We start from the raw sequence: 27,763 nt of genomic DNA on the forward strand, positions 1-27,763 counted from the left end.
GTCTGTAAATGCACTGTTGGGTGATGAGAGCGACCTTGGATTAAATGAGACAGGGAGCCAGTGAAGATATTTCAGAATGGGGATGATGTTATCATGTCCAACCCTCATCAGTAGCGCTGTTCTGGATGTACTACAGTCTCTGGATGCTCTTGCCAGTCTAGGCTTCCCTGCTTAGGCAGCCGCTCCCATGACTCGATGCCAGATGAGCAGCAAGAAAATGGATGAACTGATGGCATCAACATTGTCTCTTATCTCACCTATCCCACTTTGGTATTAGACAAATGTGACAGACACTGGTTGAAGAATAACGATGAAGGTGTGTGTGTGTGTGCGTGTGGAGGGGGGTATGTGCTTGCTGGCTTTCTGTTAAAAAGCTCAATTGTTCCTTTGAAAAACAAAAGAGCTTCTTTGTGTACAAACACAACAGGCAGTGGCTTCCCAATTCAGCAGAGCTCTGCTGAAACCATTCAAACAGCCCCCGAACAAATGCAGTCACTCTTCCTCACACACACAAATTGTCTCCCTGTCTTTCTATTTGTCTCCCCCTCACTCACGCTAACAAACAAACATAGAGCCAGGTTCTCAGGGGATGCAAAGCCACACAACTCCACTCAATAGAAACAGACACTTTGGACTCCCACTGCCAGATGAGAGAAGACCAGTGCAGAGAAGAAAGAGAGGCTGTCACTCAGGGAAGTAAAACTTTTCCTCTGTTATGGACTCGGCTGACCTTGCAATGACACGACAGTCTTTCAGTGACTGGTATTATATTGCCATGTATTATGCTGATATTCCCCACACCCATATCCAAAATCCAATCCAATTCCCTGACCTTTCCCTGAAACTAAAACATACTCTGTCCAAAAAAACACAACAGGTTGCACACAACTGAACACATCTACATGTTAAACATTAAGGATGGACATATATCTTGGCCTAACAACAGGTTAAGATTTATCTACATTTAATCTTGTTCAGCCACAATAACACTGAACAGTTAAGTTGGCAATGACCAAACAGGCCAAATTATCTTTTAAAACTTTTTTTTTTTTTAAATTAGTAAAATAAAGGGCCAAATAACGTTAAAGCATTTTATGTATATTTGTTTTTTGTCATTAAAGGAAAAGTACATGATATTATTATGATATTATTCAAAATAATATCCTTAACACTCGCATCAGCCCCGGAAAAGTGCCAAATATTATGACTATACAATGACAGGTAAAGTGAATATTGTTAGGAAGCAATTTTCTACTGAGAAGTTTGGGTTTTTTGCATTTGTGTATCATCCTTTCACTTAACCCAGCCCCTTAAACATTACTGTGTCTCAACTTATTACTACAGTACTCAGGAATTCTTCCATGGACACAAGCAAAGAGGCTTATTGTACCTATATAGATGTGTTCATTTGCAGCAAACTGTGTCCCATGGGGTTGGAAGTGTTTCTTTGGATGATTTAAAAAAAAAAAAAGCCAGTTACTCACATCGAACACAACCTCCAAACAAAATCAACCAACCTATCACTATCATTCAATATCACTACAAACATAACTTTTGCTGCATTAAAAAACATAAATGCTGCGAAGTCATCGTGTTATTATCCGACATGTAGATATCTACTTGTATGGCATTAATTGCTGCTGTATGAAAGGTAGATGCTCAAAAACTAGAAAAACCTTTACCAAATCCCCCAAACCACGCAGCACCTGCAATGATGTTTTATCAGCTAGCATTGTTCATCTCTTTTTATCCTCTACTTACTTGTCATTGCACATTCTCTATCCCCTTTAAAAATGCTATTCCAGGAGTTTATTTATTACTGTCAATTGCTAGAAAGATCATGAGTTTATATTTCTCAGAAGACCATTGACAAAAAGAAAAGTGGAAGTACTTCATAGAAATGCTAATGGATGAAATTATTGTGATTAATACATTGCAAACATGATTAATGAGAACTGAAGAGACAAGGAAAACTTGTACAGATTAAACATTTTAATAAGAATATTTACGTAAAAAAAAGAAAAGATTTTCAAAACTAGGACTTTGAGTAACATTAATAATGCATTGTCACAGATATGCCACAAATACACAATAAAAACACCTTTTATATGAGGTGTGTGTGTGTGTGTGTGTGTGTGTGTGTGTGTGTGTGTGTGTGTGTGTGTGTGTGTGTGTGTCTACTACAACACACAGATGCAAGTCATCTTAAACAATGACTAAGTTTTTGTTAACCAAAACAGGGGATTCATCAATCTTTATTAAAAATAATCAAGAAAAAAACAGTTGACAATACAACAATTTACCTAATACTGTAAATGCTTAAACTGCAGACATGAGAACCCACCACAAAATCTTCTTCTTAAACTTTTGTCTTTTTTCTTTTGCTGTTTCAGTCTAGCACCTCCAAAACAAATCTGAGCTCCATCAGGTAAAGCCCAGAGACAGACAAAAACAAAAAGAACAGGCGTTTTACATCTTTTGGCCTCTGCTTAAAAACAATGACTCAATATGATGTGCATTTCTAAAATATACTGCAAATGGGAGAAGGAAAAAAATCAATGCTGTGTGTTAATATTTTTTTGAGTCTGCTAACAAAGTCTTTTTGCCAAATGTTTCATATTCTAATTTTAACCAAAACCCTGTTTTAGTCCTGATTTACACGAGCTTGATGCCTGCCTCTGTCTGTCTGAGACCTTTAACTGCTGATGAAACACAAAAACAGTATTTTCTGTATACTGTTGACCTTGTGTCCAGTATGTAAAAGAAGTAATTTAGTTTATGTCGATTGTAATCATGGAACACAGAGCAGAAACTTCTAAAACTATTTTATTCGAGAACAGTAACATGTAGGGATGCACCGATACAGATTAAAATGTTACTGGACAAAGTTCCCTTCTGCAGGGTTATACATGGTGTGAGGGAAAATCAAACCAAAATCTAAAAGAATTCCAGATCCCTGTAACAAGTCTGAGTTATATTTAAGATTCTTCATCCAACAAGATAAAAAGAGAAGCTTTAAATTGTTATGTCCCTGTAATAGATGGCATCAATACTCAAATTTAGGCCAAACTTTTATATCGAGAATCTTCAGCATATGTGAAAAGTTGATATCGGTACATCCCTCGTACCACAAATTCATTATCACTCACTGCAGCTTCACTCCTTGCAGAAAGCGCTGGAAGGAATGATTATCGACTCGTCCTGCAGGTACCTCTTGAATGAATCAATGCTGTCTGGGCTTACATCAAGAATTAATGGCATTCTCCGAGGCACACCAATAAAGACAGACAAACACTCGCTATTCAGAGGGCAAGTTGTTTTAAGTAGATGAAATGAGGTGATTTTGGTCAGTAATGTGCATCAGTCTTGGCAAACGGTGACAATATTGCATCTGTAGCTGTAAGTGGGGAATGTATGTTCGTGTTCATGTTTGTGACTGTGTGTGTGTGTGTGTGTGTGTGACTGTGTGTGTGTGTGTGGTATATCTGTATCTGTGCACTGTGTGTATAATATATATAAAAGTGTGAATTTGTCATCTTTCCTCCAAACAGCCATTCAGCCCAGACAAGCATTATTTTCACATTTCTAAGTGAGCTCCTTTTTTGTCCTTTGACGTATATTTACAGGCAGAAAATGTGGCTTTTCCTACTGTATATTCACTTTCCATCTGTTTATTGTTAACACTGGAAAGACAGGAGGAAGAGGAGCCAAAATAAAAATGCAGACAGATGTATTCAGAGATTCACAGGCTGAGTGGCTCCTGTTTTTAGCTTTGCTTTATACACTGGCAACACAAAGAAGGTTCAATTATTTTGGCATCAATGCTTTGGTCACAAAATACCGACACTTTTATTCTTTTGTTTGCTTTCACGTTTGTTTTCATTTGCTCATTTGTTCTTGAAGTATGTCCCAGTCATTTTACACCCTGACCACATGTGTGTCCCAGTACAGAAAAGGTAGGTTTGTTGTAGTCCTGTCATCGTACCTCCGATGCAGTCCTTTTAAGAGGCACAGATTCTCTTATAAATTATGTGACTGTGAATGTGCAGGCAGGGGGGGGGTTTAAGAAGGAGGGGTGCCCACTGTGCCCCCACACTCCCCCCTCCCCAGCACTCCCTTTTCGCCCAGTGACTACATCCCGTCACCCTTTTTGTGAGCACGTTCTGCAGCACAGTTGCTGCAGGACTCTCCTCTGGCAAAGATTGTTCTTTTTAACAAGCACGCAGAAACTGCCTTCTGCCCAGGATTCTTCATTTGCTTTCCACAGAGCAGGAAGAAGAGAGTATGGAAGGACAGGAGGAGTCAAATATACACACACACACACACACACACACACACACACACACACACACACACACACACACAGAGAGGAAGAACCATTAGCAATATTTGAATGACAGGCAGAACCATGTGATTGTTCAGGAGAAGGTTCAGGTGACAGGAAGAGGTTTTTTGATCCAATCACAGGTGATGTTCATCGAGGTGGAAAATAATTGCAGTCCAGCGGAGTGATTGAATCCGTGTCAGAAAACAGGAATAGGAAAAAAAAAAACAGAGTCACACAGTTAGTAAATTTCAGCTGTTTTTTTTTTTTTTTTTTTTAAATTCACAACTTGGTTTCATTTTGCATAAAAGGAAAAAAAAATAACAGTGGACAACCAGTCTGCCCAGAACATAAGCTACAAGTGCTTTTGACTTATGAAACAACTCGCCAATATATCCATGACCAACATAATACTCATGTTAGGTAAGGCAGGAAACAGACTGATGGTGCACTTTAAGCAAAATTATTATCCACAGAAAAGTCACCAAGTAAAGATGTTCCTCTCCTCAGAGTTTTATCTCATCACATGACCAGGGGTTCAAATTAAGCAGAAGGGTGTGGCTAAAGCAGCTATTCAACTGAAACATGCAAAGCTTCAGAAAAAAGGATGACCTTCACAAAAGCACAGGCAACAGTAAATTAAGCAAAGAACTACAGAAGAAGGACAGATCACAAGATACTGTCAAGGAAATAAAGTGCTTGAAGAAAAACTAAATGTTATCAAAGAGGCATTTTAGCCAATGTGAAGTGGCAGAGAAGAGTGAGAACAAAGCAGGGAAACTAGGTATGTTAGACGTACAGGTTAGGAATGTGTGAGTGTGTATTCTCAGAAAGATTTAAAAATTTAGTAATACGCAGAACATAAGTAAAAACTACACTGCAAATAAGAAGCAATGAAGGCTAAAAGCCAGGACAGTCTGGTTTCCTGCTTTAAAGCTACAACAGTGAGCAGATTAATTCAAGGTATTGTTGCAAAGCTGGAAATGCATATTTAAAAAAGAGGCCACAAATACAATTCTTTGCTTTGCTTAATAAAACTTCCTTTTGCATCTATTTTTTGAATATTTGAAAAAGAATTATTTGAGTAAAGCTTTTAGCAAAAGTGTGATTTCTTGAAACATCCTTAGGCTTTTTAAATGTATAAAATAAACCAGTGTCCTACTGAAACTACAGTGCAGACACTATTAGCCTGCAACACCACTAATCATTGCCTATAAATGCAGATATTAAATGTACACACATAAATATCACATAAAATATAAGAAAGCTGAAAACTCACCATCTTTGCAGATGGTGCTGGCCACACAGACACCTGCCTCCAGATTGTGACCATTGATGCAGGTGCTGCAGTTTTTACTTCCAGGTCCCACACACTCAAAGCAGCTATGGTCACACCTGTCAAAGGTTGGATCGAGAATTATTTGTAGTGTTGGTCTAATCCAGGGGTGCCCAATGTTAGTCCTCAAGGGCCACAGTCCTGCAGGTTTTCGATGTATCCCTATTTCAATACACCTGGCTTCCATTAAATGGATCTAACAACCAATAAAGTTCAACACAATGACTGATTCTTTTGATTCTGGTGTTTTAGAGCAGGGATGCATGGAAAACCTGCAGGATTGCGACCCTCAAGGACCAAGGTTAGGATTAGACCAGGCATGTCTCCTGCTCCAATCCTCGAGGACCACAATCCTTTTCCTTGGGTTTCTATTAATGCTATGTTGAGTCAGTCACTCCATGTTGGCTGAACAGTGACTAAACACTTTTCCATATGCACTCAAAAGCCAGGTATTAGTTGATATCAGTTTTTTGAGCAGTGTAAGGAGGATTTTACGGTGATACAGAAAAGGTTAAACTGGATTTAATATGGAGAGAAATGTCATTATCTTGGGCAAAGTAAATTTCCGTGTTTATTTTGTATAGATGTTAGAATTGCTGACTCACTTCTTACAGGACCTCTGGACCTGCCCATTGTCCAAGGTTTGCTCTGATAAGTAATAGCCACTGTTACATGTTGACACACATTTCCAGTCCTCAAGTAAGTAGCCATCTGCACATTTAGTGCACCCCTCTACACCCGTGCCTGGAAAAAAAAGCACATGAGAATAATTTTCTGTTAAGAGCATTATCTTGGATATTCAACAAAAAAACCTCAAACTAATGGCTATATCTACTATGGTATGCCTCTGAACTTCTTGCTACTTCCTACCTGCACATGTGGCACAGGCCCGATGACAGGGCTCACAAGTCCGTCGGTGGCCGTTGTAATAAGCCCCCGGGTCACAGTTCATCTGACACTTGTTTACTTGAAGACTGAAAAGCAATGACACAGAAGACACGTTCATGTTTTAATTTCTTGGAAAGTATGAATGAAAAGGTAAAAAACTAAACCATCAAGTGAAAGCGTGACTAACAAATTAACATTGGTTTAGACCAGGGGTTGGACCTACGAGGGTCTCTATTCTGCAGCTTTTCAATGTTTCCTGCTTCAACACACCTGACCAAAATTAAATGGGTCCAACAGCCTAAGAAGTTAGTGCAAAATGACTAATTTGAGTCAGGTGTGTTGGAGCAGGAAAATACTGAAAAGCTGCAGGATAGAGGCTCTTGAAGACTGCAGCTGGTTTAGACAAGAGGGGAAAAAGGGGGCATTTGATTCTTATTTTGACTAAAAAGCAGAAAATCTAACATTTTGCGAACAATGAAATTGTTCTACTGCAACACAGGTTATTTGAAAGAGCCAAATGTAGGGATAGAAGTCTGTCAGGAAGCAACTTCAGAGGTTATAAAGTCAGTTCAGTGAAGTCACTGAGAGGGTAGCTTTGTGAGCTCACTGCTTTGAGCTGAAAAACAGCTGGTCTGCATTAGCTAACGTTTCCCAGAAACAATCTGGTCTCCGCTTCCTACCTGCCTCCTAACTGAACATTAATGCTGGACTAAATGGGAGGTGGAGGGCTGAGCCAGAGTGTATGCATCAACTAGTGTGTGAAAATGTGTCTTACGGTGATCTCGAAGGAGTTCAAAGAAAATTATGGCCTTCAAGTGTCCCCACCTCCACCTCTGGCTATACTTAAAGTTGGGTTCAAGACTGCAATAAGTTTTAACCACTTCAAGTGTTTCCTCTATGTCCTATCAGGAATTCCAGCACTTCAAAACTTTCTATCCTGTCTCCGGTCAAGTGCAAGGGAAGTGGGCAAAAAGTAAACTGGAACTTGTCAAAACACTTCAGAGTTAGATCAGAGGTTCTCTCAAGTGAAGATTAGTATAACAAAATGTAACATCAGCTTCTCATTGTAAATCTACTCCAAGCACCCCCCCCCACTACATTCTTTTGTATTACTAAATGGCAAATGAAACCATACATTTGAAAAAATATATATTTTTAGTAAATCTAAACTCAGCTCCAGCCAAAACACTAAAATCATCAGTGTTTTTCAAATTAAAATCAATAACTTGGTAAACTTTGCTAGATATGTCTCCAAGCTTACCTCATCCCAGGTTTGCATTCTGTGCAGATATTGGCAGATGTACATCTTTTACAGTTCTCTTGGCATCTCCTGCAAATGTTGGAGTCTAAAAAATGAAAAAAAAAAAAAAGAAAGGGTCAGTCACTGCGGCTCGGAGAAGTTCTTATACTTTAATACGTGGCCCCTCGTCTTCAGCAGCAACGATTGCCAAAAACACATAATATGAATGAATAATATGTTCTATTATTATTGACAAGTTGATGGCGTGACTGAATGCAAATGAAAGAGGAAAAACTTGTTCTTTTTCAAATCTCCAAAAATAATGACTTTGTTACAACACAGCCACTGAAACATTTTTCAGAGCTTTCAATATCGCCAGAATGAAGAGAGAGGGTCAGGGTCCCTGGTAGGAATCCAGGGATGTAAAAACTGTGGCAAAAATGCCAACAATAGACCACAGACTTGTATCCAGAAGGAGGAAAATGCACTTTCAGCCCTTTTGGTTGATAAATGCACTTACAAATTAGTGCCAGAGTTTTTTCATGTTTTCACATTTTAAACAATAAAAAACAAAAACAGATTTAAAGTGAATGTCATCACCATTCATATCGAATTGAATGAAAATCCAGATTAGCTACATTTTGGGTATGTGAAAGTATCCGAAAGAATCTACAAATAATGTTGTTCGTTCAGAATAAATGCATTCCCCAGCTTGCATAACTTTGTCTACAACATTATTTTGAGTAGAAAGAATAAAATAATGAACCTGAGCAGATATTCACTTTGTTTCCCTGCCAAAGAAATTAAAAAGAAACTGAACTAGTTTTCTCATTTAAAGTCACGCCATCATTCAGCAAGTAAAAGTATCCACTACATTCTGGTCTATTGAAATATTGTGATTAAAATTGGATCAGATCATTTCAGATCTATTGCCAGATACTCTGCCAGGACATATACTTACTTGGCTTCAGATATGTACACATAATTATAAGCTATACATGCTTTCAGTCTCTAAATCCTGATCTGCTTTCATCCAAACTGGGATTCAGTGTATCTTGAACAGAAGTCAAAGCCAAATTTGCATACATTCAGTACATACTGTGTATGAATACCACAGCATAACTGTTTATTTAAAGTTAGTGGTGAACAAAGACAAATGATCTTTACATAATCCAAAAACAGACTTTAAGCAGATCTGTTTTATTTCAGGTTTCATTCCACTTTAAACTGGAGAGAAAAGGCTTAATAGCACAGTATTTTGATTCCTGTCCAATTCTGCATGAGCATGAATACAAACAAGAGGCTAGATGTTACATCAAGGACAAAATGCTAGGATTTTTGCCTAGTGAGTGAAAACACTTTTGCGGTTTTTTTTTCTTTCCCTCCAGAGCAGATGGTAGACAGATTATTATACAAGTTCAGTAACCGTCTTGATTAGAAGATAATTCTCTTCACCTTGCAGCTGATTTCACTATATTCTTATCTTAAGTGCCTGAGACCTTGATAATTTGATCGATGGACAGCAAAGTAACAAAAGACCTGGCAGAACAATCCAGACAGAGCACTCATTATCTACCTTGGAGTCGATTGGAGCAATTTGCTGCAGTGCTCCTACAGCTGTTATGTTTAATTGAATTTGATGCTTACTACATTTAAAGAAAACAAGTCCAACTTCAAAAACTAAAATAAAACCTTATTAAATCCACAAGTTGGGACAAAGAAACAATGAGGAAAATCAAGAACCAGCAAACTAATTCTTGACTCCATTACATTTCAGTCGGCAGCGGAGCAGCTCAGACAGCAGGATAACGTACCAATATCGAGGTAGAAGCCATCAGCACAGCTGGCAACACATGTGTTGGAGCCTTCATTGAGGTGGAAACCAGCCCTGCACGTGGTGCACTGGTCGCTACGACTACCAACACAGGTCTCACACGAGGAGGAGCACTTCTTGCAGCGCTTTCTATCGTCACGGAAAAAGCCACTGGGGCAGTCGGAAACACACATCCTGGAGTAAGAATTAGCAAAAAAAAAAAAAAAAAAAAAAAAAAGAGAGAGAGAGAGAGGAAGACCCAAGTGAAAAAGAGGATCACAAAAGAAAATCATGAAAACAGTATGTATAAATTTATCATGGATCTAGCTTCCCCTAAAGATGACTGTCCAAGTTCAACACAGAGTTTAATACCATGATTATAGGCTACAGTTGTAAAGTGATGCAATGTGCACATAATAGTTTGGTGAACATGAGTTCTTGTTTCAATCAAGTGAAGCAGAAATGATCACGTTTGCTGTAACAATATCTTGTAATGAGTTGAGGCAGACAGATGCAGAGTTGACCTGCACGCACAAATGAGCTTTGTGCGTGCAGGTCAACATCTGCTACATAACTTCCCAACACCTTGTCACGCTTGCATTTCACCCAGAGGGTCTCTTTCTAAGGAAAAAAAAGACCTTCAAAATCCTTAAGAGCACAAAACACACACACATACAGCATTTAATCTTTATTCGCACACTACAGAATTTTCTGCCAAGAAACACATATGGCACTTGTGAGAAATATAATTCATGTGTAAAAGAACACATTGTGATGCTTTTTTTCTGAAACTTCAAACACCTGCTTTCTTTGCCTTTCTGATATGATTATTTTACCATTTTAGAGAATACAAAAAACTGTAATGCAACCCAAACAATATCATTAAATGGAAACTTATTAACCTATTCTACTTCTTCCTGACAACACTGTCAAGGAAAATTAGTTGAATCATATTAAAGCTTTAGCATTTTTTGGGCATCATCTTAATGGGCGATCAATATATTGTTCTTACTAAACTCAAGATCTGAGGACTGCATTGCTTTGGTGGGGAAATGTAGTAAGAGATTGGTTAAAAAAAAACATTCAATTTAGCCACAAATCAGAATTCACTCAGTAGTCAAAGTCTAATTTAAATAAAGAATGACCAAATTCAATTCGGTGTATGTATACTGTTATATATAACTGGTTTAAAAAGAAACAATGAATGAAAACTACACCTAGAATAAATCACTAATTAAAACACAGGAAGTTTGTTTAAGCACATGTCTTTTTCTCTAACTGGCTCGTGACTTGTAGCTTGAGCCATACAAAGTGGAAAAATAAATCTTTTAGGTTCCAAAGATGCACACTATTTGGGGAGTGAAGACCCCCAAACACATGCATAGAGTTGTAATTATCTGAACATTACACACCACTGCCACCCTTCCCTCCTTCCCCTCCTTCTACTCCCCATTCTTCATTCATCAATTGCTCCCTGTGGTGGCAGAAAAGGGCAGCACATCTCTAAAGTGGGCTAATGATAAGCTACAGCTAAGCTTGAACATTCTCGTGCACCTGCATCAGTCTGCCTTTTATTAGCACAGAGACAAGCTGACACAAAGGCAATTACCACAGACTTTGATCCTAATGGGATCCTAAGGGCATACACGAATGTACACATAGCCACATTTGCATTTACTCACTCACACACTCTTTTATACAGACAAATAAGACTGAAAAAAGGTCTAATATAATATGACTATCAGGAAACATCATATCTGCTGTCAGACTGTCATGGAAGTGATCAGTTCCACACCTGTACAGGTTTTTTGGCTAAACCATGGATAAAGAAAGATTCATAAAGACACACAGTATTGTAAAAGTAATTCCACACCACCTTAGATTCGGCCTTTTTACTTAAACCTAAACATTTCTCCTTTTTAGAAACTAAGAATTATTTTTCAAACGTTAAAAGAAAGTATTTTCACAAAGAAGAAGAATAAAAAGAAGTCTGGGTGGTCTTGATCAAAAGGTGAGTTGATCTAAAAGTTAAGAATAAAATATTCCTTTCAACATCAAACATAGGTTCAGTAAAATATTTTTATTCAGTAAAGCTTTTGCCAAGGTCTCAAACCATAATCTGCTTTTTAAGGCTGCGGTATCTTGCAGTTATAGTCTGAGAAGGCCAGACGATGCAGACTTTAACAAACGTCGTGTAATCAATCACATTTTGCTACTCAGCATGTTGAAACTTTAGGGTTTCAAAACTTTAGGTTTTTAAAGAAAAATACATTCAGGTACTGTTACTGTAAAATAAAAACAAAAAAAACTGTAATTTACAGAAAATGTTGGAATTGAGCTGATGCTTACAAAAATCAAGAAAAAACTCTGCTGAATTTAATGAAGTACCCCCAACTACATTAATAACTGCAACATAACCTGTAAAAAAAAAAAAATCCTGACAATGAGTAAGTACAACACATTTTTAGTTACAATACATTAATCCTAAAAACACTTTAAAGTCTACCTCAAGCAGTAAAAGGATTGGATTTGCCACGGCTCAGTGTCGTGACCTAAATATTGCAGGAAATCTGTGGCTGGGCCAAATAACAGTTCATGCTAAATAATTCCCTAACATCCTATATTCTTTTTCCTATATCACTTTCATCGTTTATTGCCTTACTTTTTTCTTTAGATACTTATTTGTTTTGCTCTGCCCTGCTAGTCTTGCACAGGTCCCCGCAAAAATCATTCTGCAGACATTTAATAGGTGGGAAGTACAGATTTGATCAAAAATACCGACTGATTCGTTTCAGAAACCCATTTGCCAAATGACTTTGAAATAAAAGAAAACTATTATTATTTAACAAAACACTCTCACCTGGTATTGTTTTTGAACTTGAGGAAGTAGTGGAGGCAGTTAATGCAGTGGTGGGGTCCAGGACCCTCACAGCCATTATCACTGCATTCAGAGTCACAGGGACCTAGAAACACATAATTAAATATTTCAGTGATGATGCCTTAAGTATTAGTTTCATGTATAATGCATTCTCAGTTCTATTAAACCAAAGCACTGCCATCCTCCACGGTTTGTAAAGTTTCTTCTAATCGCAGCCCGTTATCACTAACCGTTGTACTCCTCGGTGAATTCCTCATCAATGGGTGTCAATGTCTCTGTAGAACGACGCTCATCAATGCGTTGAGGTGAGTATGGGTGGACAGATGTGCCATACAGAACAAGCGACCACTCCTTTAGTTTGCCTAAGACAGAAACTACTATTAAAAAAATCCTTTGCAAACAGATATTCCAGCTGATGTCAAGAAGTTGAAAATATTTAGATTTTCATTGACAGCATATTTGATATCAGTGTAGAGTTTACTTTGCACTAATGTAAAACAAAACCAAAACAAGTAATGTCAGGTAATGTAGCAGATATTTGGACATTCTGATTTGACTTTGATGACAAAGAAAGAATAAATATTGTGTTATTTTAGATTGGAAAATGACAATACATATTGATACTAAACCTGCTCCTTAATGTGTTTCTGTCTTTTTTTTTCATTTACATAAACATAAAAAATACCAGCAGTTATAAAGACATACATATTTCAACTAAAAATGTGTTGGACTATTACCAGGCACTTTCTGGTTGCGAAGTTGAGAAGGTGAGTCATAGATTTCTAGGACCCAGTCGCCTGCTGCCTTCTCTCCCCAACAGTGGGTGGTCATAAACTCCCAGTTCTTAAAGCCTTCCATGGAGTGATCAAACAACCTGTGCATCAAGTACACACCCATGCACAAGCATGCAGATAAAACAATGATATCTGATTAGGAATAAACTCGGACATTGTAAATACTACAGCAATAAATCACTACAACTCTACACAGTACAATTACAGCCTCAATAAATTGTGCCCAAAACAGTACATTTTAAATGAATGCTTAAATCACAGTTTGTTTGGTTTTTTTTTTTTTTATCATGTTTAAGTTTATTTGTTAAAATTGGAGCTTAAAATTTTAAAGCTGGGTTTTAACTTTTGTGTAATATCCACAAATGAAAATATAAACAGGCTCCCTGTAAGAAATACAGAATTGCAATTGTGAACATATATCTATGTTCATGAACAAGTAAGAGGATGTAAGAGTAAAAAAAGAAACCTGTGAAGCATTTTTAATGTTGCTGGTTGACAGCAAGTTTCAATAAAATCAAGAAGCAGAATAAATAGATTTTCTCATCATCAATAAGTAAATTAGGGCATTGGTGTAAATTTCTCCCAGTTTAAAAACTGCTGTCTCAGCCCTTTAGCCTCACCATGCCTAATATTTAGCAATGTTTGTTGATTTTGTCATTGTAGCATCAATTTAATTAAAATGGGATCTTTTAATACCTTTATAAGGAAAGGAACATCAAAGTAAAATATCTCAGATAGCTTAATATTTAACAACACAATCCATTTGTCTCATTGTCAATGAGGGCCTATGTGTTCAGATGATGAGACTCCAAAGGTTTGATTGCGATAATTTACAGTTATTACAAAATATATTTCTTTTTTTTGTTTTTAAATAATTAATTTGTAAATGTGTTTCAGCCTAAAGACAAATAAATATCTTCACTTCTCTACCTGTTGGCAAGCAGCTGTGACTTGGTCCCTGAGGGTGATGTCAGATTGATTGACAGGTCTCCACGGCGAGGGTGTGTAATTGTAATGCGTACAACTACGTGCTCCAGGTAGATCACATGATTAAAGGGGTTGTCGGTGCAGCCGGTCGCCTTGTACACTGACCGAACCACATGCTCTGGACGAATGGTTCTGCAGGACAAAAAGTCCACAAATTAAGAATAATTAAAAGACACTCATTTAAAAATAAAAGCGTTCCAGAATAAAACCCAATATTTAACATTAGAATATTGAAATTTGACAATTCAATGCTTCAGATGGAGAAAATTTAAAAACCTTTTATGAACTCATAAAACCATGTTCATTCAACTCAATTTCAAAACGTTGGAGGATCCACTTTATACAAAGTAGGTTTAACTCTATATTTAATTAGCCCACAATCTTCAGAAAACAGCTCAATTAACAACACATAAATGAAATTTTTCCTCCCTTACCTTAGTCATGACATACAACATATTTACCTAAGATGTTAAAAATGTTGCATCACTCCACTGGCACACTCTGCTCTGAACACTCTTGCAGAAAGTACATGCTGTTAGTTACTGACAGCTCGACATCTATCCTCAATCCACTAAGTAATAATCACATGTACCAATTTCCAAGTAATGAATGGGTACAAAAGTCTATATTAACGTTCACATTTCTTGCCAAATAACCCAAGAATGTGAGCATGATAAGTAAGACAAAGACCATGATTTGCTCTGCTTTACACAGCTCAGCAGCAGAAAGATCTCTGAGCAGCCAACATAAACATCTAATGGCCCCTTGGATAACATCTGCAGTATGATCTAATACAATAGCAACACCACCAAAAACGGAGACAGTTCCAGAAAAGGAAACAGTGAATACTATCTTGTTAGCAAAAAGAGTTGCATGGTTCTTGGCAACCACACATAAAGCCTTTGCATCAACTGGACAACAAGCAAGGTTTTCTCAAAATTGAAACTACAACAAAGGTGGATGTTTTACACAATCAAGCAAATTAAAAATAAAAAAAAGTTGCAGTCTTATTTCATTCCATGTTGGGTATCACTATTAAATTCCTTGTTGCCAGGATAACTATCACAGTAATACATGTTATCATAAAGTGATATATCACCGATGTTTATATTTCAAGCAGTAATTATACTAAGATAAAGATCAAGTTCTTTAGTTCTGACATGCGTGAAGATCATTTATACTCGCAGACAGATTAATAGAGACAAAGTGTAAGACAGTGGCTCATTTGTTAACTAAAAATGTTCTCTATTTAACACCCTGACCATGCAATAGATGTCCACTGATGATCAATTACCAGTAATAACATCAATTTGTTTTGTAAAAGGCCATTGAGGTGAAACTGATCATCTCCATTTAGATATGTCAGCCAGCAACGGTTTAATAAACCATTTAGCATAAAAGGAGCAAAAGTTGTTTAATATTCAAGGCAGCATATAATAAATAAGTTTTAGAGTGCCAGTTTTAACAGTCCATGCTCAATTTATCCATTTGCCTTTCAGCTAAGATAATTTTCAAATTGGAAACCTTACCAACCAATTGAGGGATTAAAAAAAATACTATAAAAAGAAAAAAAATAACTAAAAAAAGCTGAAAACAGGAAAACATCAACTCAAGCAGACATGATGGAATAAAAACAGTCCCACTGGACAACTGTCTGGGGAGTCTGGAGCTGATGTAACAGCTTTGGCCTCTCAATTACACAGCTCTGATAGCTGAAACACACACAGGGGACGAAGCACAGCAGATGCACAGCTGATTACCACCAGCCTGATTGCACAAAGATCAAGCACTTTTCCTGTTTCATACTCCGAGTGGTGTGCAGAGATCAGCTGCAGACAGGCATTACTAAACTTAGACGGGCTAGCCAGAGGGAGTGAGGACAACAGGGAGGTGACGTCTGCATTAACTGTATGCAGCAAGAAGCAGGACAGAACACACTCCATTATCCAGGCTGATATGCCAACAAATATGTGTATATATATACCTATCTCCACAACATGTTAACGTAAAAGCAAAGACCCACATAACAAAACGCGGGCGTGCATTGCATCATAGGTAAATTAAAACTCTGCTAAGAATCTAGTCTTCTTTTTTTTCTCACATGAGTTCAGAGGCTTGAGGATGACTGCCTACAGCACAAATCAAATCAATTTTTATTTTTAAAGCACTTTTCATATATTAAAAACATAGCACAAAGTGCTTTACACATTTAAAAAAACACCACACACCCCCACCATATACACTCAAACACACACACACACACAGGTACATGTACACACCCACACACTGTGTACTCAACATATAAAAGCATGTACAGAAAAAAAAGCTAGACTTTATATAAGCCTCATATGGACTGACTTGTGCACTGGAGCAGAACAGACAGAATGACACTAATAATGCTGCAGTTGCTGGCCATTGAGCCTTCAAATAAAAGCAAACCAGTTCAGGGCCCAAGTTCAGCCAGCCAGCCACAGAACAGTGCTCAGGCTTCCAGCTGCATCAAGAACAACAAGCTGTGAAGCCCTGGCTCTCTCTGTGTAAGAGTGTGTGTGTGCATGCGCATAGTAAAGGTCTTATGTGAGAACCATCCTGCCAGAACTAATGCTTGGCCCCTATCAAGGTACAGCTTGCACAACCACATTCAGAAATACATGCCAGTGCAAAACACCAGGGACTTCAAGAGTAAGAAAAGAAAAGACTGTACCACTGAGAGTCAGCTAAACAGACAGAGACAAAAAAGGGGAATGGGCTCGAAGCAAGCAACAGAAAAATGGCCATTTTCCATTCACAATGCAAACATATTTCACACAGTTATGCTTCCCTACACAAACTGATCTAACATGGATTACTTTATCTAAATCAATGTGCATACACATAAATATTAACTTAAGTAAAACGCTAAAAGAAAATATTAAAAAAGATAAAGAGTATAAAAAGAAAAGAGTAAATTTGCAAGCATAACTGTTTTACATGGAGAGACGCAAGTCTGTTTTAGCCCCTCGAGCTTAAACCGTCAAGATACGAGCACCAGTTCCCATGCAAAGAGGACACATCAGGTCCTTGGACATTTTAAACAATAGTGTGCTTCCAGCTTTGTTACAGTCACTGAAGGTAGGTATTTTCTCTCTGTATATAAGTGAGACCATCTTGATGATTCTCCAAATATAGTTTGGAAGAACTTCACTGGTGCAAGCACAGCTCTGACCGCAACGCTAAAGATCATCTTCTGGGTGAACTGGCACACAGAGTACATGTCACAAAGTCTTATATCTGAACATAAGCCATAAATGCCTTCAGATAAGTTCCACATCCTTGTATAAAGTCTTCCATCATAAAAATTTTAGAGAAAAGTGCCAATGTTTCTCTCAAACATTGGCACTGTATGTTTTGTTTTTTGCAATCATACAGAGGTCTAATGAAAGCAGGTCCATTCTAAAACCAGACTTCAAACAAAAAAATATGGCTCATGTTAAAAAGTTAGTCAGATTGTTTTTGTGTGTATCTGTCTTACCTGACTTGTTTGTCAATACTCTCCACACAAATGTGTTGAGCAGGGACTTGCTTCCATCCCTCTGCCTCCTTCACCATCGCCTCAGCATCCATAAGGCCAAAGCCATATAAGTGGCTGACTGCAGAAACAATGAAAAGTAATCAGACCCGTCCTGTACCAACTCTTTTGTTTTACAAACCAGTTATTTGTTTTATTGTTAAAACTCTGGAAAAGAATTGTGCATTTTTGATGACTCCATTTACTTTTATCAGTCGTGCAAGTCAGATTGCAGAAAAATGTTATTCCAGTACTTTCCCAAAAGTGTCTACAAAACGGAAACTTCAGAAAAACTTTTTCTTTTTTTCTTTTTTTTTTTTAAAGTGACAACAATATTCAAAGTTACATAATATGGCAAGTAAGAAAAATATTGTTGGAAAAACACTAAACTTCTGCGCAGCTAATTAAATACAAGTTCCTTTCATACTTCTCCTCCTCCTTTCCCTATTTTGTCACTTGGAAAATCTCCAGGTAAGCGGAGCCCGAAGCCTGGCTGACCCTTAGCTCTCTCTTTCTTGGTTTCTCTCCAGCACACACAACACACACATTCAGGTACACGTTAATCACACACTTTAAGTTACAAAATAACACCCACCACATGCATTCTGACAGATGGCAGCTGGTGTTGCAGTAGTTAGCAAATAAAAACTAAACTTTTTTGGAAACAGCTCATCACCCCTCTTACTAGGAGTGCCACAAAAGAGAATTAATCTAAGAAAAATAATAAATGAGGAAATTTCCACAGAAATAACTTCTTAAATGTGGATTTGTATAGAGAAATAGATCAGAGAATAAATAAACGAGAAATTATATTAATCTTTAAGTTACTTTCACATTCATTTTAATTCATACAAATTTTGCATGCAGGTTATCTGGTTTATATGAATTTATTTAACATTTATTCATAGTTATCCCTTATGTTTTCTTTATTTTATCCCATTTTGCTTGACTCAATTCCTTAATGCAGTGTTGTTTCTAGTCTTTGGTTTTTCATCAAGTTTTGCAGAAGTTCCCACTGAGCGAGTTTGGTTTGAGCCAGTCAGCATCTACCAGCTTTGTCTGAGCCAACAGGCTTTAATCATGACATGCCTGCTTCCCATGTTTATCCTCTGTGTTTGTATGGGAGTATTTAATCTAGCAGTTACTACTATAAAAATTGGGCAATTAAAAAAAGAGTTTAAATGTACAAGTCTTGTAAAAATAAAGTTTATAAACAAAAAGCAGATGCTCAAAACCAACTGCTTGACAGGACTGGGATGTGGATCCTGAAAGTGGCTCAAACCTGACTGGCTCAGAAGAAATACTCAATTAAAAAGGAAAGTCTATCTGAAAACAGCAAAGTAAAGAGTCGATTCTAAATAAAGCAAAATAGAATTTAAAAAATAAAAAAAGGAAAGACATGAATAAATAACTAAATAAATAACTGCACACAAAAAATAATTACAAATAAAAACATATACACACAAACTGAAATAAAATATGTAAAATATTTTATTTTGTCTTTGTATGTCCACGTTTATTTATTCTTTCACACATTTACATAAAATATCCATCTTTATTAACTCATTCCCGTACAAATTTCTTCATCTTTCTTTTTTTTTCTTATGAAGATTTGTTCCTATCTGGCAAAAGTTGTAAAGCATTAACATTTTTTTATACCATTTACCTGCTTAGTCATTACCAGTTAACTAACTTGTATCTACTCTTTGTTATATTAATTTTAATTGCTTAACACCATTATATTTCTACAGAATTATGAAAAAAGGCAACTTAAAATTTTTTAAAGCAGTTAAAGAGAAATCACCATGTGAAATACATCATTGCCATGCTAACTAACGAAACAGCGAGTCCATTACTGTGGAGTAATTTCTAAAAATGATTTAAATCGCCTTTAACTTGTAACTGGTTCGCTGTACAGTGTAGTAGTTATTGAACAACTGCTCTGAACACATCAAGGTTGTGGATTTCCCATCAACATAATTTCTGCTTTAGTTTTAAGGTTAATGTATCCTTCAGCGTGTGTAGAAAACATTTATATGCATAGTTACAGAACTACATTTGTATGAGTGTGTGCGCACATGTGCTCATGTGTGTGCATACCATTGTAACCAGCAGCATTGGTCTTCCAGTCAGGAGCACTTAGATGTCCAGCTCTAGAAGTCTTTACAATGATGTGTTGAACATCCCTCCACGTTAACAGAGGACTAGAAAAGAAACACATCAATCTTATTTCAGAGTGCTTAACTTCGAACACCTGAAGGAACAAATCATGTTTTATGAATGAGGTGCAAGAAAAAAGTTTACATCTGAACAATGAACAGTTGTAGACTTAATATCCTACAGGGACTGCATGCCAACTAATACTTGCAGACATATGCCTGTAAAGGTGACAACATTTAGACAAGTTGATAAAAATAAACAAAGAAAAGTTCAAGTTAAAAAAGGGGAGCAACTTGAAAAATAAAGCACAAGGATGAACAAATGATTCAATGTAAAATGAGGAGGGAAAAAAGAGCTATATGCTTTATATGGAAGATTTCTGAGAGAGTAAATTACAGAGGACATAGATGGGGAGTAATGATGCTTGTTCATCTAACATTAGTTTTTCAGATCTCACATGAGATCTATTACTAGATGGGAGCCATGTGTCTCAAGTCCTTTGAAGTCCAAACACTACATTAAAAGAAAAACCAGGAAGAAGTGGGTCACCAAGTTCCTTGGGATTCCCTTCCATGGCATATGTTGGCCAGATGCTCTGATCCCTCCCCTTCTGACATCCCCTTAACATCTGCGACTTACAGAATTTGCCTGATTTCTCCAAAGCTTTTGAATGCAAGTAATATTTAAGGTTTGTAACCTACAAACTGATAGTTAGTACCAAGGATAATACTTCAGTGTGAGAGGGAGGCAGCAGGCATCAGGCCACTGCATGCTGAGTTAGTTGCAGAAAACCAGGTATGTTTAAAATCTTGAACATCTGGGGGAAACCTGTCTATCACACATTTAGATACAGACCTTCACAGATTATAGTCAAAAAACATTTTATGCACATGTTCTTTAACATTCAGAAAGTTTTAAGTGTGGCTGCAAATAAATACTTGTATGCTGGCGAGAAAATAAAATGTAATATCAATCATCTAGGGTTTGCTCCATATGGGGAGAGATCGAAGTGTGTATGTTCATAATAACTGGATCACTTGGATATTTGACGTTAACGATCTTTACAGCACTGTGTTTTATTCATAACCCATCTGAAAAATCCCATTCTGATTGATTCATTGGTGCATTTTTTTTTTTTTTACAAGACTCTGGGAACTTGACTACAAAACTTAACCTACAAGTTGTGTGAGCATTGTCATCCCTTATCAACCTTTCCCCCTATTAGACAGAGGAGCTTTATAAAGTAGGAAGAGATGCAACGATCCTGCAGGTTTTTGATGTTTCCCTGCTTTAACACAATAGACTCAAATTACTGCATAATGGTGGAGAACTTCATAGGCTGTTCGTTCTATTTAATTTGAGTCAGGTTTGTTGCAAACCTGCAGGAATACAGTCCATTAAGGGCAGACTTTGGATGCCCCTGGCCTAAATACACCAATAGATACAGCACTGACAACATGTTCTTGGTGCAAAATTCTTAAGCTCTCGATGAGCCCAAATTTATTTATATCCAGCCTTTAAAAAAAATAAATGACAGCATTTTAAAACATAAAAGGCTGAAAACAAAAAATCAAGTAAAGCAAATAAAGGGTTGTAGCGCAGATAAGTCCTATGAGAAGTGAGAATAAAAATAATTAATGTTCATTTCAATATTAATAGGCTTATCTTCCACTGTGTAATTATGGCTCCATTAATGTTTTATAGTCATTAATTAAAAGTGACTTTGGCATCGTTAACTAGGCCATGACCGTCTTCCCATAAACAAGCCAATACTAATTAATGGAGAAGCTTGCAGAATGAGAAAAACCAACGGCAAATAAGAAGCCTTACAACATTTTTTTTTGTGCTTCTCTGAAATGTAATTATGGATGAAAACACACAGGGGTAATCTGAAGGGAGAAGGCAAAGAGCAGAGAGGAGGAGATAAAAAGATTGTCTACACTTCACATTACTGTTGTTCAGTCCAGTTATAGAAGATTCTGAGCTAAATCTCAGTTTGTGAATATGCACTTAGTCAATTCATTAGGTACACTTTTACAACTGCTTGTTTCCCAAATAGCAAATCAGATCCTATGGCAGTAATTTGATGCTTTTAGGCATGCAGACATGGTCAAGATGACTTACTAAAGTTCAAACTGAACATCACAATGTGGGGGTGGGTTAAGTTATTTTGAACATAGACATCAGCCTTAATGAGCAGATTTGTGCAGATCTTGACAAACTCTGCACAGGTCTGCTAATTACCCAGTGATTTGATTCAGGTGTGTTGCACTAGGGACACTCTTAACACTTGGAGCATTGTGGTTCACAAGGACTGGAGTTGCCCACTCCTGGTTTAAATGCAACAGCTTACCTGAGTATAGTTTCTGGCCATATGCCTCCCTTTATGACCATCTGACAGTTAAACCCAGTTGGATAGTGAACTATGTCACAAAGCTTGAATCAACTCAGGCTCCAACAGAACATCTTTAGCATTTTATTGAACAGGGAAATTTATGTCCATAGTCCACTAGCATCTTCCTACGATGTCCTCTACTGTTTAATTTTGTGCTTGTGTTGTTCTCACTCATATGTAAGTCGCTTTGGATAAAAGCATCTGCTAAATGACTGTAGAATAGAATAGAATAGAATAGAATAGAATAGAATGTCATGGATATGCAGACGACAAATCTGTAGCAACTGTGTGATGCTATCATGTCATAATAGACCAATATTTCCCAGGAATCTTTCCAACACCCTGTTGCATCAATGCCACAAAGAACCAAGGCAGTTCTGAGGCAAAAGGGGTCCAATAAACTCCAAGCAAGGTGCACTTTATAAAGTTTCTGGTGAGTGTAAGTGTTGACAACGATATCAGCCTTTTTAGCTTGAATTGTAAAACAAATGGGGAATTTTCACCCAGCTTTGCCTGTTTTGTAGCCTGAAAATCCTCTGAGTAGAAGTTTGTATGGAAAGCTGTTCTTCGAAATTGTTTAGTTTTCAGTCTCTTTGTTAATTCAATTTTCCATCCATTCATTTAAACAGACTTAAATAAAGCTTAAAGAAAATAAGTCTGCAAAGCTCTAAAAGCGAGTTATGTTTAACAAATGTCCAAGTTTTAAAGTCTAACATAATCCAATCACAGTCTTTTCTATGGTTGAAAAGTTTGAGTGCCCATAAAGGGTTAATCATACACTCAGTTAAACAATATATTAACCTTTAAAGGGGGGGACAAACAAAGTATTTCAGAGTATTCCAGTACTTCAATAACAAATTCTAAGAGACAAAGACTCAGTAACAGATTTAGTGAAGTCCAAGGTAAAAGCACTGTGCCATGTTTATCACAGAAAGTTTGCTCACCCTCATTTACCAGATAACAGATGTTATCAGTACTGTACAAAGCTTATCTAGACCGTTTTCCTGGTCCCCTTTCATCCTGTCCTCTATGACTGTGTGTCTGCACTTGCAAAAACTGACAAACTGAGTGAACTGACAAAGAACAAAAGCAAAAGAAGACTGCCTTGGAGGAATAATAAAAAGAGCATTGTGACAGTGCTGGAGGCACAGCAGAAATGACAGTGCAAAAGTGAGAGTCAGCAGAAGACTAGAAAGCAAGCAGGCAAGAAACTGTGTGTGATAATCTTGTTGAGGAAACAGGCTTACGTACCCAGCACTGCCTGGAAACCGAGAATATTTTCTATAGGGAGGATTTGGATTGGATTATCCAGGTTAATCGATGTGACCTCTGCTATCTGAGCTGCTCAACATGTGATGACGGGCCTAATTCAAAGTCTCTGCACCTGCACTGTTTCCAATTCATGAATTTTATTACAAATTAAGCCCCTAAAATTGATTTCACGGAATTGCTGGCCAGCATCTGCTATGCCACAAACAACAAACACAAAGCAAGGGCATCTCGAGGGCATAAGGACAAAACATGAAAACCCAAGTGGAAAAAGAGCTTCCTTTTTGCAAATAAATCCTTTACATTTTTTATTTTACTCCCACAGTGGAACATCTTCACCTTCTGAGGGGATGTTTGGTATAAAAATCTGGCTTCAGTTGTCCTGTTCTTCATAAGTGGAGGTCTAAACTTTTTAAATGTTTAAAGTTTGTAAATGCAAAAATCGTAATTATGATGAAAACAGTCATCTGCTAATTTACAAAGACATTCCTGAATAAGGAACAATATATACAAGCATTGTGTAAGTTTATTCATATTATACATTGATTATCTGCTTACAGTTGAAGCTAATTTGACCAATTGAGCCAAAACACCCACATAAAAGCCAAGAAGCAGATAACCACATGAATCAAGTCTTTGCAATTTAAAAAAAAGACAAAAAAAAAAACAACAACTTTGTTTACACTTGCTACAGTATATACCACAAGGGAGTCTGTCACGGTCCCAGTTAAATCTGGCTACACTGTGCACGCTACAGTTAAACACATTTATCACTTGACTATCGGGAGCTTATTCTTCCAAAGTTCAAAGTGGTAGTTCGCCATATACATAACACTCTCCATCAGTCTGGGTGATAATAACCAGTAAATATTAACAGCTCTTTGGCTTTCTTCTCTGAAAGCTTTCCATCACCACATGCACCCATTTAATAGTTATTTAAACAGTATTTGTACAACTCAAACTTTGTGTTAATGCAAAGACAACACAAAGCAAACTTGTCAAATGTGTTGAAGTCTAAACAGAAAATCACTGAATATAAGAATGTTACTGTGTACATGTCCAAGTGCAAGTTACTTGGATTATGTACTTTAATTATATCATGTAAACGTGATATAATCAAGCACAGCATCCAGGAATGACGTTACGGCATCTGTAATGCAGTAAATCAAATCAGTTCAATTATAAAGCCCTTTACACACCAGCTATGGCCACACATACTGTATAATATATCACATAACAGCAAAGAAAAAAAAACCTGCGCACACACACGTAAAAACACATAAAATATATGTAAGCACCTGATATGTGAGCATGTATTCCAGTTCTCATCTATGACCACTACATCTTTCCAAACCATCTATATTCTCCTCTGTGCATCTCTGAAGAAACTACAGTTTTTTTTTAAAGAGGTCTAATTTATTCCTACTGCTCCTTTAACAGTGATGAATAGGTGAAAAGAAATGGCCTCACGTGTTTGCTTTTACAAGAGAGCATTAGAGTTTAAGCACCGGGCAAAGGGATGAAGTGATGGGATGAGGTTAAGTGGATCTTACTTTGCCTCCAGGGCCAGCGCAATGATGGCAGCTGCCATGGGAGCCGAGGCCGATGTCCCTGTGTGACTGTCTGTACACCGGTGTCTCAGGTCTGTTGTGATCTGTAGAGGGTAGAAGAAGACGGTCAGGGAGAGATAAAGAGAAACTATGGGAATAACATGATGGGGAGTGAGGCCCAGACATTAGAAAAAGAGTAAATGAATGGCAGAGGTGAAGAGGGCTTGGTAATGAAAATCACAGCAGGACAAGAAGAAAGTGGCAGGCTGACTAAAGTCATGAGGATCAGGTGGATTGAAAAACTCCTGATCCTAAAAACACACATTCCAGCTTTGATATGCTGCAGTGCCTGAGATGATACAGCGTTGTGTAACAACACATATAAACACTACTTTCCTCAGAGGTCAGTTCATGCCAAAAAAGAAACAATGAATGCAGTGTATTAAGCAATAAGAGGTTATGAAGTAAGTTATTAAAGAACTGCATGTTGGCTTTGATTGTATGGACTTTATTCACACAACTAGTCAGACAGCTTGACAGTTGGTCAGCCAAGAACTTGCAGTTCTGGCTAACTTCCAGTCTGAGCCCTCATCAAAGGGCCTTTTTCTGGACTGAAAAGTTAGAGGGATTATCTTCCAACACACACACACACACACACACACACCTACATAACCTGTGATGATTTTGTAAGAAGTGAAATGGGTCTAGTCTTGTCAAAGTATAGAGGACGGTATGTCTTGAGGTAGATACTCTGATATATGATGTTCTACTGTAAAGTAGTTGAAGTTATGACTCAACTGCAAGTAGTGTGTGTGGATGTGTGTGACTGTCTGTAGCATCAATATGAGGAATTTAGCAAGACGCTGGCAGACAAGCCAGCTCAAAGTGACCGAACATCTTTGTTCATCCCACAGGTTGTAGCGAGGTGGTCAGTCTCAGTCAAACAAGGTCAAACTGCTGGACCCACAAAAAAGGATGAACACACTCAAAGATTAATGCTACACTGTACAATATTGCACTTACAAGGGTACATATCTGTGGCTGGAAAATAAAAACTTAAAGTTGTGTGTGTATGTGTGTTGTGTTTTGCGCTGAAATTTGGTTAAAAAGAATTCTTGGACATTTTTACCTGTAATTAATTAACTTGAATTAACTTCAGGAGAGAACAACAGAACAGGGAGAGGATATCTTCACAGATAATGTTCTTTGTCTTGTTTTTCTTTTAAACTAAAGTCTTAATGTTATTAACTTTATTAAAGTTCTGTGAAATCAGCATTTAATAATACTAAAATACTTTTTAATATATGATCTGTGACACACATTTGGCAGCATTTATAAATGCAACTTGTAAATCATTTGTTACATTGTTTTTTTTGCATTTTTAAAATGATGCTCTTAGTCATGTTGGTCTATCACTCTCTCCTTCAATGAGAGTCATTTCTTTCCCAGGACAAATTACAAGTCGGTGGTGCCACTGCACCAGTTTTTTAATGCTTCTTTGCTGAGTAAAAATAAGAAAACGGTTCTGAACATGTCTCTAAAAAGAAAAAGCCAATTCTAAAGAATCTACCACACACATACACACAAACCATATTGATCTTACAATCTTTCGGTCGTAGTTCTCCCCGCTGCTGTACGTGGTGGTCAGCGTGGACGAGCATTCCTCCAGGTACCAAGGCTTGCGGCCACTCTCAGCTGTGCTAGAGATTGAGATGGTGTAGATGGAGTTGGTGTAGCCGTCACAGGAGCAGTGGTCTCTGCTGCGCCCGCCGTTACCTGAAGCCCACACAAAGATGGAACCGAGGCCTTTCCTCCCCTGACAAGTATGGAGGTGAAAAGCACATGAAGCCATAGTGAGTACGATCAGGAGCTAATGAGAGATGAAGAGCACTTTTATAGGTTGTTAACAAGTTGGGGATTCAAGCAACAGAATGAAGTCAAACTAGCTGAATAATCATTTATTAAATTATCAAGAGTTTTAAACAAAATAAATAAATACTGAACCAGAGTTTAAAGCCAAGGAATTGTATACTTTGTTGTATGGCCTCCTATTAATCATCAGTACATAAAATAGGGTTGTCTGATATATAAAAACCTTGACAAAAACAAAAACAAATATATAAACACACATGGCAAGAAGACGTGTAAAGCCTTGCACATGCAAAGACAGGCCTGTTTACATCCAAAATCCAGAGTGTAACTCTCCCCGCCTGCCAGCCTCATCTCTAACACTTCAGGTCTTTGTACACCATCTCTCCATTCACCTCTTGTCACTCAGGTCGATGTTTCACTAACAGGTACTACATCTCAACTCAACTTCACAAACACACTCACAAAAGCATGGGGGCCTGAAAGTCCATGCTGATACTAACCCAGAGCGCCTGGACAGATGTGTCCCTCACTTCTGTCTGGAAAACCCAGTCTGTCAGCAACAACAAGGATTCTCCTCTCCTCCCACTCACACCGTGTTTCTTATATTCTCTATTTTCTCCATTTCATATCATTCTTCTTCTTCTCACACTTCCAGATTTTAATCAGAAAATTAGAAAGTAGCTGATATTAACGACCATGACTTCCTTGTG

At 37.4% G+C, this 27,763-nt stretch overlaps 1 protein-coding gene across 1 annotated transcript in view; it reads right to left on the reverse strand.

The window, feature by feature from the left end:
• Positions 1–2,233: 2,233 nt before the first annotated feature.
• Positions 2,234–27,763, reverse strand: part of pcsk5b (proprotein convertase subtilisin/kexin type 5b) — a 52,280-nt gene continuing 26,750 nt past the window's right edge. Inside the window, exons 8-21 of the mRNA XM_079251473.1 lie at positions 26,785–26,997; positions 25,185–25,285; positions 19,908–20,011; positions 17,772–17,889; positions 14,204–14,392; positions 13,217–13,353; positions 12,710–12,841; positions 12,462–12,564; positions 9,603–9,796; positions 7,810–7,894; positions 6,531–6,634; positions 6,266–6,404; positions 5,604–5,719; positions 2,234–4,257 (exon numbers count right to left, since the gene is read on the reverse strand). Of these exons, the coding sequence (XP_079107599.1) occupies positions 4,142–4,257; positions 5,604–5,719; positions 6,266–6,404; positions 6,531–6,634; positions 7,810–7,894; positions 9,603–9,796; positions 12,462–12,564; positions 12,710–12,841; positions 13,217–13,353; positions 14,204–14,392; positions 17,772–17,889; positions 19,908–20,011; positions 25,185–25,285; positions 26,785–26,997 (1,851 nt within the window). The 3' untranslated portion in view covers positions 2,234–4,141. The remainder of the gene's footprint in view (positions 4,258–5,603; positions 5,720–6,265; positions 6,405–6,530; positions 6,635–7,809; positions 7,895–9,602; positions 9,797–12,461; positions 12,565–12,709; positions 12,842–13,216; positions 13,354–14,203; positions 14,393–17,771; positions 17,890–19,907; positions 20,012–25,184; positions 25,286–26,784; positions 26,998–27,763) is intronic.

Source organism: Telmatherina bonti (genome assembly GCF_933228915.1).
Source record: "Telmatherina bonti genome assembly, chromosome: 13".
In the NCBI taxonomy this organism is placed as follows: Eukaryota; Metazoa; Chordata; class Actinopteri; order Atheriniformes; family Telmatherinidae; genus Telmatherina; species Telmatherina bonti.